This window comes from Pelophylax lessonae, assembly GCF_965119305.1.
Source record: "Pelophylax lessonae genome assembly, chromosome: 4".
NCBI classification, from domain to species: Eukaryota; Metazoa; Chordata; class Amphibia; order Anura; family Ranidae; genus Pelophylax; species Pelophylax lessonae.
Window position 1 is genome coordinate 53,855,708 of NC_138771.1, and position 15,299 is coordinate 53,871,006.

The window sequence follows — 15,299 nt, forward strand, 5'->3', positions numbered from 1 at the left end:
GGAGAGCACCTCCAGCAGGGCGCGCTCGCCCCCCAGAGGCTCTCAGGCTAGCGACGTAGTACTACGTCACTTTGCCAGTACGGGGCCGACCGCCGCAGTAGATAGTCGTGCGCGGTCGGCAAGTGGTTAAAGGATAAGTTCATCTTTGCAAAAAAAAAAATCCAATGCACATCTTTTCACAGGCAAAAAAAATTGATTTTTTTTTATTTTTTTTTTTTACTATGAGCCCTCAAAGCATTGCACCTATGATCAGTAGATAGCGGGTGCTATGCAGGGCTCTTGCAGACAGTCTGTGTAAGCGGTCTGCTAGTACCTCATAGGAGCAGGCAGATACACACTGACAGAAAGACTCAATGAACTACCTAGCACGCTCAAAAGCGCCCTGATAATTCATTGAGATCTAGAAGCCGACAGCCGCAAAGGCTGCTGGTACTTGTAGTTTTCACATTCACAGAACTCTGTGAATGAATGACACAGCTGGGTGGGCTGAGCCCCGCACAAACGCGTTTTTTTTTTGTTTTTTTTTTAATTGTGTCAGCAAAGCAGGGGGAGATGTTCCCCCACTCGTTGTCAAAAGGGGGGTTGGGGAAGTGAGGAGGCTAATGCATCTAACATGTTACACCCTGAAAATGGGTGCAACAGGTTACAAAAGGTGAACTTATCCTTTAACAATGCCTGCCTGAAAACAAAGCTGCCTTATAATAGTTACTTACTGTTATGTGGCCTTAAAGCGTTTGTTACCCTAACACTTCATATTCCTGATATGTGCCTGCTGTAACATGTACTTGTATGAGAAAGTCTCCTGTTCTATTTGTATTGCTTCCTTTGTGTGAAATCCCTGGTGTTCCTGCCAGTCTCTCTCCTTTCCTGTTAAAAACTGACCACGCTAAGCAGGAGAGCACACTGTGGTCAGTTCTTTAGCTATGCTGGGAACTCAGTGTGCTCTCCTGCAATATTCAGACTTGTTCTGACACGCCCCCGCTTCCCAGCCATTCAATGGCAAGCTCAGTGTGGTGCTGCTTCTCCTCCCCCCAGCTCTTATGCAGCTAAGAACAGAGGGAATGAGATCAGTTATAAAAAAAAAAAAAACGGGGGGGGGTTTATAATGTTTTTTTTTTTTTTTTTTTTTTTTAGAGCTATACAAAAAGGTTTTGCCTTTCATTTCTATTTTAAACTGAATGAGTTGTTTTAAAAGGTGATTGTTTACAAATCACTTTAAGCAACATGCATTATTTGGATCCTATATTGCCTACATAAACAAAATACTCTGATATTTATCCGAACTTCTTTCCCCAGGTTACCCAGAAAGATTGCGAAGACTTCTTTATTCTTGCAGTGATTAATTGTTACAAAATCACCAATTACCACAGCGATCCTACCTGAGGATTATCTGATTGCTGCCTTGACAATGCAATTATTTCTTATAAGCAATGTTCCTACTCTGTGCAGCGATCTTATGTCACTGTGCCTCCGGTTTCCATTCACTTTCAGCAGTTCAGCACCAAATAACCAGACAGACAATCTTCAGTTATCAAAAAGGAAGGAACAGAACATTGGGAGGACTAAGGGCCCTTTCACACGGTCAATCCGATCAGGTCCGCCTGTCAGTTTTTCAGGTGGACCCGATAGGAATGTTCCTATGGACTTGCGTCCGTTTACACCCACCTACCTCTGGGTCTGATCAGGCCCGCTAAAAATATAAAAAAAAAAAAAAAAACACTGAGGACGACTGCATCCTCTTCCGTTTGTGCGGACTGGATCAGAGGTAGCTGGGTGTAAAATGGACAGTGGAGTACGTTTACTCTCTGCCGCCCATAGAGCAGAGATGGATTGGTCTGTGTCCAATCTGCTGAAACTGTGATCCGCCGCCCGCTCCGATCAGCAGGGGATCAGCTCACAGATCCCTTGTAGGTTAGAGCGGAAGCTGCCTGTGTGAAAGAGTCCTAAAGCTGACCATACATGGCTCCGTTTTTTTCGTTCAGCCAGAGGGATAAAAAAAAAAAAAACTGAACCGATTCCCCCAATCACACATTGGAGGTGAATGAAGGAATTCTCCCTGCGGAACTTCTCCACTGTCAGAATAAACTGATCAGTGCTGCAGTCCATTGGCTGCATGTGTGGATCAAAGCAAAGATTGGTTCAGCAGAGACCATCTTTGGCCAGCTTAAGCCTATGCATGATTAGAATGGATGCAGGTATATGGTTTAACATTTATGCTTTACTGGAAAACTATTTTAATTATTCCAAAGAAAATACCAAATGATATGGAGAAACTTACAATATTTAGGACAAGGCCAAAACTAGTTTCTACATGATCATTAACCACTTGCCGACCAGTCACTGGGACTGTACTGCGGCAAAGTGGCTCAATTCCGTCCAGCGACGTAGACCTACGTCACTGGACTCCTCCCCCTGTAGGCGGCCGGAGGCACGCTCCCGCTGTTTTCAGTCACAGCGGGAGTCGGGCCAGGGGAGGAGCGGCGGCGATCGCCGCTGCTCTTCCCCGATCGTCGGGGAATCTAGTTTGGAGATCCGCCCGCCTGTGTAAACAGAGCGGGCGGATCTCCTAAGTGACAAACAGTGACAGATTGCAGGGTTCAGCATAGCTGAACATGCGATCTGTCCCTGTGTCACTCAGTCACCTCCCCACACACACGTTAGTAAGCACCAGGCATACATTAACCCCTTCCCTGCCAGTGTCATTTTTACAGTAACAGTGCATATTTATAGCACTGATTACTGTAGTAATGTCACTGGTACCCCCCAAAAGTGTCAAAAATGTCAGTCAAGGGTCCGATCTGTCCGCCGCAATGTCGCAGTCCCGCAAAAAAAAAAAAAAAACGCAGATCGCCATTATTCGTAAAAAAAAAAAAAAAAAACACACCAAAAATGACAGAAATCTTTCCCTTAGTTAGTAAACGCAATAACTTTTGCGCAAACCAATCAAAATACGCTTATTGTGATTTTTTTACCAAACATAGGTAGCAGAAAACAAATTGGCCAAAAATTTAAAAAAATTTTGATTTTTACATTTTTTGGGGGGGAATTTCATATAAAAAAAATGTTAAAAATATTTTTTCAAAATAAACGCTCTTTTTTTGTTTATAGTGCAAAAAGTAAAAATCGCACAGGTGATCAAATACCCCCAAAATAAAGCTCTGTTTGTGGGAAAAAAAGGACGACCGCGCAATTGTCAGTTAAATTCGCGCAGCGCCGAATCACAAAAAGTGGCCTGGACGTAAGACAGCAAAATCCTCCGGTGGTAAAGTGGTTAAATAAATGTGTAAGTACTGTGTAACATAGTCTTAGCATGTGCATAGTTACCCAGGAACAAAAAAAATTACACTGCGCACAAGAAGCTTACAGCACAGACCCAGACTGTGGAAGTCATTGTACAATACAGAGACCGGCTGTAAGACACAGAGTAGGGCTTCACAAAGTTTAAAGTTACAGAAAACATATATACAACTGCTGCTCACAGACCAGTTATGTCTGCTAGAGACAAAAAAAAACATGCATTCTTTTTCTACCAAATTACAATTAAATCATCTAAATAGTGCCCCATAAAAAGGAATGCCAAGGCCAACGAATTGAAAGTAAAATGAAAGTATAAATGCCCTTACTCATCATCTTTGGCCTCAAGCATCAACTTCTGATCCAGATCATTAAAAACTGAGATAATTCCTTCCAGGATGGTTCTTTTACTCCCCTGCATTAACACAACAGGAAAACAAAAATAAGATATAAAAAATGTTTAAAAATAGAATATAAAAAGAGAACATCCCATAACACTCATACAGTACTCACACATTCTGGTGACGCTTGCAATAATGACTGACTGTCTCTTTGTTACACACAATAAAAGCTACATTATGATATTACCTTGGCAGAAAGAAGGAGAAGCTGGTAAACCAAAGGGGGCATTTCTTGGAGATCCATCTTAGATAACAGTCTTAGTACTTTCTCCACTACAAACTGCAACTCTTCTGTACTCAGTAATACATCTCTAAAAGAGAAAACATTCCAGAAGACACTTGAAAACGTAAACAAGTTCTTGTTTCAGAATGGAATAGCTTGGGGATATAACAAATAGTAAAAGAAGTGGCAGTGTAAGCTGGAGAGTATGATGGGGGCCACCAGTATGTGCAGCCAGCGGGCTAAACAAAAAAAAAACTGATTCTTGAGACTGACTGCATCCGCGGATAAAGAAAAGTTGATGTCTGACAGAAGACAATCCAACGATCGATTTCTGTCAAACACACTGTACAGAGATAGAAATTCGGCTGGTCCTTGCTGAACCATCCGAATTTCAGTCCGTCTATACCCAGATACACACACACACACACACAATGGGGAGTAATAAGAAACTATTGCCGAAGGGGAAAGGGGCACAAACTGCTGCTAAGTGCTGAGCCTCAACACTGTGGGGGAGATTTACTAAAACTGGAGCACTCAGAATCTGATGCAGCTGTGCATGGTAGCCAATCAGCTTCCAGCTTCAGCTTGTTCAATCAACCACTTGACCTCCGGAGGATTTACCCCCATTCATGACCGGGACACTTTTTTGCAATACGTTACTGCATTACTTTAACTGGCAATTGCGCGTTCATGCAATGCTGTACCCAAATAAAATGTTTGTTCCCCCCCCCCCCACAAATAGAGCTTTATTTTGGTGGTGTTTGATCACCTCGGTGTTGTTTTGTTTTTTTGAGCTATAAACAAAAAAAAGAGCAACAATTTTGAAAAACAAACAATATTTTTTATTTTCTGCTATAAAAGCTATCCAAAAAAAATTATTTAGAAATGTAGGCTAATATGTATTCTGCTACATGTTTTTGGTAAAAAAAAAAAACAATCCCAATAAGTGTATATTGATTATTTTACACAAACGTTATAGCGTCTACAAACTATGGGATATATACTGGATTTTTTTTTTTATACTAGTAAAGGCGGCGATCAGCGACTTATAGCGGGACTGCAATATTGCAGCAGCTAATCGGACACTGAGCAGGAACCAGTGACACCAATACAGTGATCAATGCTAAAAATATGCACTGTCACTGTACTGACATTGACTGGGAAGGGGTTAAACATCTAGGGCGATCAAAGGGTTAACTGTGTGCCTAGCTAGTGTTTGTGTACACTATGCGTGCTGCTTTTACTAGGGGGAAGAGAGGATTTTAGTCCCTGCTTTGCAGGAACATAAAATCCACCTCTTCTTCCCTGTCAAGGAACTCTGTCTTGTTTACATAGGTAGAGCTCCGTTCTGAGTCTCTGCCCGACGATCAGTGGATGTCGGCGAACATAGAGTGCCTGGAACCCGCAGATCAGCTTCTGCTGTTAATAATCACAGCAGAAGCGGCCCTATGGCAGTAAAACTGCTATAGAGCGGTCAGCAGGGGGTTAAGCTTTGACACTAAAACATGAAAGCTGATTGGTTTCTATGCAGAGCTGCACCAGATTTTGCACTCTCCAGTTTTATTAAATCAACTCCTGTGTGTCTGGGCTCAGTGTGTAGTGTCTAAGGGGAAGACATGGACACTGTTCAATATGCAATTTGTGTGGTGGGAGTGTGCGACTGCAGATAGAAGATTTTCTGGTAAAGGAACTGGAAAGTGTGCACTCAAAGAGGTATACCAGGTTAAGACGTGTGTGTGTGTGTGTGTGTGTGTGTGTGTGTGTGTGTGTGTGTGTGTGTGTGTGTGTGTGTGTGTGTGTGTGTGCTGAAGGTGGGATCTCATTGGGGGAAGGACCAGGAAGAGACAGATTTGCACAGTGGCAAAGTGAAAGTACAACTTAGAAATTACCGTATTTATCGGTGTATAAGAAGCACTTTTTTCCCCTGAAAAAATAGTGCAAACAATGGGTGCGTGTTATACGCCGATATTTTGTTTTTTTAGCAATGTGGGGGGGGGGGGGAAATCGGCGGTCCGGAGGAGTGGTGTCAGGCTGGCCACCCCGCCTCTCCTGGCCCCCGGGACAGCCCTGCCAGCGTACTCTGCCGTCAGGAAAAAATCAGCGCCAGCCCCTTCTTATAAATACTTCCTACATTATATCACTCTCATGTCAAAACGCTGCCTCTAAATACCTTGCTTGTTTCCTTCTTTCTGGCCGCACTCCTCCTCCCGCTCCTCCTCCTCTGAGTGATCGGCCATTCAACGTCAGAGGAGAGCGGTCACATGATCGGATTTGAAAGAACGGCGCGAACAAGGTATTTAGAGGCATCGGTTTACTATTACACTGACAATGTAGGAAGCATCTATGAAAAGGGGCTGGCAGTAATTTTTTCCTTTTACTTTAGAGTACGCTTGCAGGGCTGTCCCAGGAGACTGGGGATCTCCTGGTAATGCATGGGGGCTGTGCCGTGTAAAGGGGGCTGGAGAAAGGGAGAAAAAGTTATTGTATAACCAAATTCATCTCCAACACACCTCAAACCCCTCCCAAGTCCCACAACTACAATACATGTAGGGGCTCAGCTGGGAAGTACAGGTACTAGGATGGAGACAGTGGAATGTATGACTCTTGACACCCCCTCTAGATTCAAAGCTGCTGTGTCCTACTGTGCATGAGGGAACTGTATAATGAAAGGGGCTGTGTACTATTATTTTTATTTGATTAAAATGTTTCTTTCCTGAAACCTCCTTCTTAAAATGAAGGTGCGTGTTATACGCCAGTGCGTGTTATACACCGATAAATAAGGTATTTAGTATATATGAGCATGTGTTGTGATGTCTCTGTGTGCCAAAAATCCGCAGATAATGAGAAAAGAGGCAAGTCCTGCTTGTGGGTGTTAAACCTCTCTAAATATCTCTTTCCAACATATGCATTATTTCAGGAATGACATACCAGGCAATCAAAAAGATATGAACACTGACTGCTTAAGTAATCTTACCTAAACATTGAGGTAAGGAAAATGACACATTTTGGGTCCCATCTGAAAACGTAAAGCAAAGACACACTAAAAAATCTACACAAATGCATAATTCTAAATATACACTGGGATCAATAAATAAAATAAAAAAATAAAAAAACATATGCATTAGGAACTGGCTTGATTGCACCACAGCAATGTTGTTTCCAGTACTGGCGATCTGATTGGCCAACTCAGGCAGCACAAATAAATATCACCAACACTCTAATTAACTTGAAATAATTTGAAAGTTAATGTGGTTGTAAACCCTTACATATACCCAGTGAAGTGACTGGCCTCAGGTGATGCACAGAGATGAAACAAATTCTTCTAAATAAGTTCTATCTGTCTATCTGCAGCCATCTCTTCTCTACATCTGTTCAAAATGCTAAATTATAAAGCTTGCCTGAGAATTCAGAAAAAGGGAGGCAGAGAGCTGAAGTTGCCCTCTGCAGAGCTCAGCGAAGAGAGCTCTGAGAGCTGATTGGAGGAAGGAGACTCACCCCCCTTCCACACAGCACACAGGAACAGAGCTGAGGCCGTCAATCACTTAGTGCTCTTAATTAAGACAAGTACACAGTAGCAGTGATGGCGAACCTTGGCACCCCAGATGTTTTGGAACTACATTTCCCATGATGCTTAAGTACACTGCAGAGTGCATAAGCCTCATGGGAAATGTAGATCCAAAACATCTGGGGTGCCAAGGTTCGCCATCACAGTTATAGAGGGGTATACTTTGTTCAGATTTCACATCTAAGGTTTACAACCACTTTAACTGCTCTATGTACTCCAGTCAAAAATCTAAAATATTTGAAAATGCAGCAACAGAGTTTACAGTGGGGGCTCAATGCAAAAGAAAAGCTGAGGTATATTCCAACACAAATGGGCACCCAATCTAAGGAGCCTTAAGGTGGCCATAGATCGATCGCAATTCGTCCAGCTGAATTTTGATCCATGTGTGGCCACTGCAGTTGGACAGAAATCCATCTACCGATCAACTTCTGTTCAACCGCACTGTCAGATAAAAGACACTCAATCAGCAGCTACAGCCAATGCCTGCAATGCAGATCTGTGTATTTCGATATAAGGGAAGTCCCCCCCGCTGTCAGAATACATCGCATATGGGGAGGATTCACTATCCACTTGAATCTGTGGTTGGGGGAATCGGTTCAGGAACAAGAAAAACTGAACAATGTATGGTCAAGCTTTAGTAACATGCATACATGGACAAAACCTTACCTGCTAGAGCACAGACTATTGATAATCTGTTTCTTGCACTCTTCTCCTGTTAACTCTCCTTAAAAAAAAAAAAAAAAAGGTCATAAAAGTGAGTCAGGATTAAAAATAAAATCACCAGTTTTTTTTTTTTTTTTTTTTTTTTATATTTTGCATAACGCTGGATGTGTGTTTGAATTATAAAAAAAAAAAACTATTTCCCACAATGCAGAACACCATTTTTATTTATATACAGTAATTCTCATTTTCTTGGTTTAATGCAATTTTAAAGGAGAGGGACCTTCTACTATCAGACAGACAGCGTCTTTTTTTTTTTTCCTCCTTGTCACAGGTTTCACCCAGGTAGGGAAAAAAAAAATCATTGGCTAAAGTTTCAAGACAATCAATTTTTTTGCTAGTATGCACACTTTATTAACACTATTAAAAGTGAACACCTGCTGAGCTTCCTTAGAAAAAGCACAGATTACAAGTGTCAGGTAATTAGAGGAAATAAAACAGAAATAAATGCAGGACTCACTGTACTTTTTGGGCCCCTAGGGGCTTTTTGTCTGCAAACTTGTTCAGGGTGTGGATGTTGCCTCCGCCCTAAGGTTGTAGGTGGCCCTGATCAATCAGGAGGTGCATACAAGTTTAAGCGATCTCCTGCGCAAGTGTATACCTGTCTTTTGGTTGCACGGCCTTCTTGGGCCGCTATTGTATTCACAATGGCCTGGTGTTACACTGTTCTCATTGTCATCAGCCCACATTATTTTATTATTACTTTTCTATGTACAGTATTACTTTTTATATTGAGATCTTGCGCTGTATGGTATTTATGAAAATCTCAATAAATACTTTGCAAAAGAAAATGTAATTTAGTTACCTAACCTCTTAACACCGGCACATCCCAGCCCTTTTAGGCCCCTTTCACACATAAGGACCGTTTGTCCGTTTTTCATCCATCCGTTGACGGATGAAAAATAATCATCAATGCATTTCTATGGAAAAACGGATGATCATCCATTTACATCCATTTTCATCCGCTTCCGTCAATATCCATTTATTTGAATGAGTGAAAGCCCTATTTTTCTTCCCTTAAAAAAACGGATCAGATGAAAAAACAGACAAACGGTCCATTTTTCATCCGTTTTTGCATTGGTAGTGGATGTAAAAAGAAACGGATGAAAAACTGATACATTTTGAAGTGACGGAACTGATGAACTGAACGGACCGTATGTGTGAAAGGGGCATAAGGGGTTTCTGATGCCAGGGGGCGGGGCAGGATTTATGATAATGTGATCGCCATGATTGGCTGTCACATGATTGGAAAGCTCCTGATCGCAAAACATTCCGTTCGGTGACGGTAACTCTGCCAGGAGCGCACTCTCGGCACAGGTTTGTTTACATTTTAATACGCAAATATACAGCCACTTGGCGTCAAGGCCCACCCACCGTGAGGTTGCATATTTGTGTATTGTTGGCGTGAAGAGGTTAAAGCTAACCTTCACTCAAAAGTGAAAGCATTGCTTATCCTCTTCCCCACCCCTAACATATTTGAGACATTTTTTTTTCTTTTACAGGGAGTGGGTAATGTTTGACAGTAACCCACTCCCACTCAGCTCATACAGCCAATATTATCTGCTGGTTTTTGATTCAATGAGATATTTGCCACAAATATTCTCACTAGCCAACACACTGGGCCCTATTAAAGCAGCTACAATTTAATGTTAAAATCTGGCTACACAATCTTGAGATCTATCAACAACTGTAGCACAATGGCCTGCCTGATAGGATACAAAATAGAAAGAATGGTAATGAAGGCCCTCCCATTACATTGTTTTGGCAAATGTAAAGGAAATGTAATACGTATAGCTAGCAATGGGCTCAGTGCACACAAATGTTTTAATAGAAAAAGTTTGTTACCATTGCCATAAACTAAAGTTTCTTTTGATGAGAGAGCTTTAAGCACATTAGGGAACAGTTCCAAAGACTTCCCATTGGACATGCTTCCCGCTTTCACTGTTTCAACATACAAGTTTGCCAAATCAAGAAGGGACGCCCCTGGTAAGTGATGAACCTGAAAGAGAAAATCAAGGTACTTAAAAAGTATGAATTTATTTTAGCAGGATGACAATTTATAGTGGATTAGAGAGAGAATTCCACAATCAAATGATTATTTTTAATATAAGTATGCTTGGCAACTGCCAATAACTGAAATGATTTTGATTTCTGACCATTTATTCTGGAGCAAAGGGGATGCAATACAGAATGGTGTTGCATCCAAGAGCAACACAAAAATAAAGTGATGTTATTCCCTAGTTATGTGGTGTAAATTAAGCTCTGCTTCTTATCCAGCAAAAAAAAAAAAAAAATCACCACCTGCTGACATAAAAACAGAAATCACAGAACAAAAGACGAGAATAATGAAGATATCTCAATATAAAAATGCATATAGCAGTGGCGTGTAGTGTCTTCATTTAGTCTTTCCATTTCAAACTGTTGAAAGCTGAGTTAGGATTAACTGCAGCGCTGTGTAGAGGCTAACACGCTTTTTGGTATCAAAGATAAAATAATAATCACCTTCTCTACCAATGAGGTATAACACGCAATACCTCGTTGCTTTAATACCTTTGTTTTAAATCCAGAAAAAGGTCCACCATTATAAAGCTACATATTCAACTTGCATGTTGTGAGTTTGTTCCAGTCAGTGTAGGGGTGGCCATACACACCACAATCTGTACAATCTCATTTAATTTTACCCAAACTATGCGATAAAAGGACAAACTTATACAATCCAATCAATTTTTAGCTATTCGCACAGGCACTTGCATTACATGAGTCTTTCTCAACCTTTTTACAATGGGGAAACCCTTGGCAAAAAGTTTGATATCTCTTGGAACCACTGAAACAATTTTCAGATTTGCAGCTTATAAAACCTTAATGCGTTTAGCGATGCATTGATGGTCAGTGGCAGTCGTACTTAAAACATCCCTCCCCATTGGTGGTCTATCGGTGGTAGTGTTAATGAAACCATTTGTTTCACATTAGTGGGCAGTGTTTATTAACCCCTTCACAATGCAATATGACAGGGCTATTCAACACTGTCACTGGCCACTAATGCAGCATGAAGGAGTTAACACCATCAATGGCCACTAATGCAACATGAAGGGAATAACACTGCCACTGGCCACTAATTGCAGCATGAAGGGAATAACACTGCCACTGATGCAACATGAAGGGAATAACACTGCCACTGGCCACTAATGCAACATGAAGGGAATAACACTGTCACTGGCCACTAATGCAACATGAAGGGAATAACACTGTCACTGGCCACTAATGCAGCATGAAGGGAATAACACTGCCACTGGCCACTAATGCAACATGAAGGGAATAACACTGTCACTGGCCACTAATGCAGCATGAAGGGAATAACGATGTCACTGGCCACTAATGCAACATGAAGGGAATAACACTGTCACTGGCCACTAATGCAGCATGAAGGGAATAACACTGTCACTGGCCACTAATGCAGCATGAAGGGAATAACACTGTCACTGGCCACTAATGCAGCAGCGCCCCCGAACCCAAGGAGTGATTCAGTTCACTGTACAGAGGAAATTACACACTGGAGATAAACATTGCTCATACTTAGCCCGTAGTCTTCAGCTAGTCTTCCTTTAATTGAATTACCTACCTTACACCCAGCCCACTCTCGCACAGCGCCACTCTCTCTTCCTGGCCTCTGAATGATGCCATATCAGAGGCTGAGACTAAAGCCACCCATTGACAGATTGAGACAGTCCCTGCTTAACCGGCTGAGGTTTGATCCATCTATGGGCAGGCTGGTTGTTCCCAAGTGTATCCATCGATCAGATTGTATTGTGTATGGCCATCTTAAAGTGGAACTTCACTCTCTCACTCAACATGAACGGTTTTAAAACCTTATACTGTTAGCATTCATAAAATATATAGGAAAGTATATTACAATACTATTATATTTACTTGTTCATACATTTTTTTTTTTAATATTTCTTCAGTTACTTCCTGGTTTCCAGGCCAAGACAAATGATGTCATACTTTGCAGGAGTTTTCAGGAGTTTTTTCTCAGCTAAGCCCACCCTCCTACCTGCATGCCTGAGCTATGAATTCCAGGAAGCAAATGCTACATGAATCGTCTGACCTTACTCAAGATAGCTACAGGCAGAAATGCTAGGGTGGACATGGATGGATGGAATTTACTCTGAATAATAAAAATGAATTAAATAGGGCTTTTGGTTTGTGGTGCTAAGATGCAGTGTTTAGATATTGAAACAATAGATTGCATGGTGTGAGGCTTGAAGAATGGTTTTATAAAATAAACCAGCTGGAAGTGAGGAGAGGGGTAGACCAAAAGGAAAACTAAAACACCCTCTATTTGAAATATCATGAGGTAGATAATGGGTAAACAGAGAATAAAGCAGAAACTGGAACCAGGAAAAAAAATAAAATTAGAAAGGTCAAAGTAGAGAACCCAGCATTAGCCCTTTGTTTATTTTAGTAAGACAGTTATCTAACATTTGAACAAACGGTTAGGTAACAGATCTACATCAGGCTACATAACAGATATCAATAAAAATAAGAATATCCATTTGTTTTTTCACCTCTAGCATTAACAGCCCCACAATCTCGCTAGCCACTTCTCTCTGTAGATCTCCAGACTCAACAAGCTCAATGCAGTGCTTATAGACTGCTAACCTCCGGCGGACAGCGCCATCCTCCGTACATGGTGACCCTGGCAGGAGAATACAAAACAATTAGTGCTTGCAGGAAATTATTGACTGCGGACAGAATAAAATAATATTAAGTGCTGCATTTTCAACCTTAACCCGACCTACAATGGTGAACAAAAACTCGAATTGAGAGTACCTGTAGAGATATGTGCATTGCCATTAATTCCAAATGGTACCTTAACACACACACACACACACACACACACACACACACACACACACAATATAGTTAAAAAAACACCTGCACTATAGAGCACCACAATGCACAGGTATAAATACTTTGCATCATGTTGTGTGCTGCTTTGTAAAAAATAGAAAAAATGCTTTTGTTTGTTCATTAAAATGTCTCTGTACAGAACACCTCACTGCAAAAATGAGCAAACATTAACATTCAGGTGAAGGGTTTGAATGGGCCTATATGCAGTTACAGTTTAAGTGGAGTTCCACCCAAAAGTGAGAGCTCTGCTTGCTTATCTGCTTCCTTCCCCCCTCCGGTGACAGATTTAGTAAACGTCTATATAACCCAATCGCTCACTTAGGAACCATAGGAGTGCTGCTCTCCACAAGTGAAGAAACTCCAGAATACTGCAAACAAACAAAAAAGGAGGCGCAAACACCTAGTGCATTACCTTTTGACGCCTTTAAAACATTTTATTGAAAAGCCAAACACACACTCACAAAATATGAATAATAAAATTGCATATCACATATCGACTCCTATTTGGAGGAGGACATGTCGCTGTGCTTGGACTGTTAACACGTTTCGAGAGACAAGCTCCCTTCCTCAGGGCTAGTATATTGTCCTAGAGGCCCTGCTTTTATACTGACTAGGCAGGTTTAGATCCCAAGGGGGGGGGGGGGGGGGCTTGCATACCGCAAAAGGATGTTGGTCAACTCTCAGTCATGTGATGTTCCCTGGGATTCTAAGTCGCCCCACACCAGCCATTTGAGTTCCACCACTTTGTCACCTGGACGCATGCAGAGAGGGGAAGCCACCTGCCATCACATATGGACCTATATACATACACAAGGTCATGGAGGAGTGGAAGAGGACTCCAGTGGCAACATGTGAAGGTCTGGTGAACTCCATGCCCAAGAGGATTAAGGCAGTGCTGGAAAATAATGGTGGCCACACAAAATATTGACACTTTGGGCCCAATTTTGACATTTTCACTTAGGGGTGAAATGTACACTGTTATACAAGCTGTACACTCACTACTTTACATTGTAGCAAAGTGTCATTTCTTCAGTGTTGTCACATGAAAAGATAGAATAAAATATTTACAAAAATATGGAGGGGTGTACTCACTTTTGTGAGATACTGTTTATGAAAAAAAATGGAGCAAATGTATATTGTATCAAAATCATCATATAAAAACCCACATAGATGTAAAACCATTCTACATATAAATAAACCAAAGTATAAAAATGTTCACAATTGCTAAACACTCTGGAGATCTACAGCCCTACGAGGAAGAATTAAAAAAAAAAAAAAAAGTTAATCGCTGCCAAGAAATAAAACTTCATTTTTTTAAAATATTTTTTATTATGAAAGAGGGGGTTATAACACTAGTGCGATATTTGACACTGTTTTTGAATTGAACGCATCAATATCTGGTTGGATAGATGGATGGAGCAGCAATTCTTAAGGAATTCTCAAGGTGCTCGTCAGATATTTTGGTTCTCTAATGTTTCTGTGCTTCATTCTTTAAAATAGTTGTTTACAAATCTTGGTGCTGCCGAACTGATGACATGAATAAGGGGTAGGACGTGAATAAAGGGGTAGGACGTGAATAAAGGGGTACGACGTGAATAAAGGGGTACGACGTGAATAAAGGGGTACGACGTGAATAAAGGGGTACGACGTGAATAAAGGGGTACGACATGAATAAGGGGTACGACATGAATAAGGGGTACGACATGAATAAGGGGTACGACATGACATGAATAAGGGGTATGACATGAATAAGGTGTTTGGGAAGAATAGGGGATTTTTCTTTGGCAATTCTAGTAAAGAGACAGTGTAAAAAAAAATTTCGGCCGCATTTGTTCACAAAGTGTAAATGTATTTTTCTGAAAAAAAATCCATAATAAAACAAAATAAGTTTACGATTTTGTGTTGGGCCGCATTCATAGCCATTGTGGGTCGCAGGCTGGACACCCCTGATCGAAGGCACTTTTTGTATGGGTGCTCTGGTAGTCTGTTTCTGACTCAAAAACCAACTACAGTACAATGTATCCATGATGTAAGCAGACCACGCATATGCCTATATCTGCCCACAGCTATCCTTAGGATTTCATGGGTTAGTTTTACCTCCATCACAATATCAAGGGAAAATCTAAATGGACGCAGGAGGTCACACTTTCTTTCTGATCCAACTCAGCAGGGGAGGGGCTGGGGA

At 41.3% G+C, this 15,299-nt stretch overlaps 1 protein-coding gene across 1 annotated transcript in view; it reads right to left on the bottom strand.

The window, feature by feature from the left end:
• The window catches only part of FANCI (FA complementation group I), a gene marked incomplete at both ends in the record, with an annotated part of 97,650 nt that overhangs the window by 66,128 nt on the left and 16,223 nt on the right, over positions 1-15,299 (bottom strand). The window contains 6 exons of the mRNA XM_082253467.1: positions 3,624-3,709; positions 3,883-4,006; positions 6,893-6,934; positions 8,150-8,207; positions 10,049-10,202; positions 12,769-12,899. Coding sequence (XP_082109593.1) covers positions 3,624-3,709; positions 3,883-4,006; positions 6,893-6,934; positions 8,150-8,207; positions 10,049-10,202; positions 12,769-12,899 — 595 coding nt within the window. The remainder of the gene's footprint in view (positions 1-3,623; positions 3,710-3,882; positions 4,007-6,892; positions 6,935-8,149; positions 8,208-10,048; positions 10,203-12,768; positions 12,900-15,299) is intronic.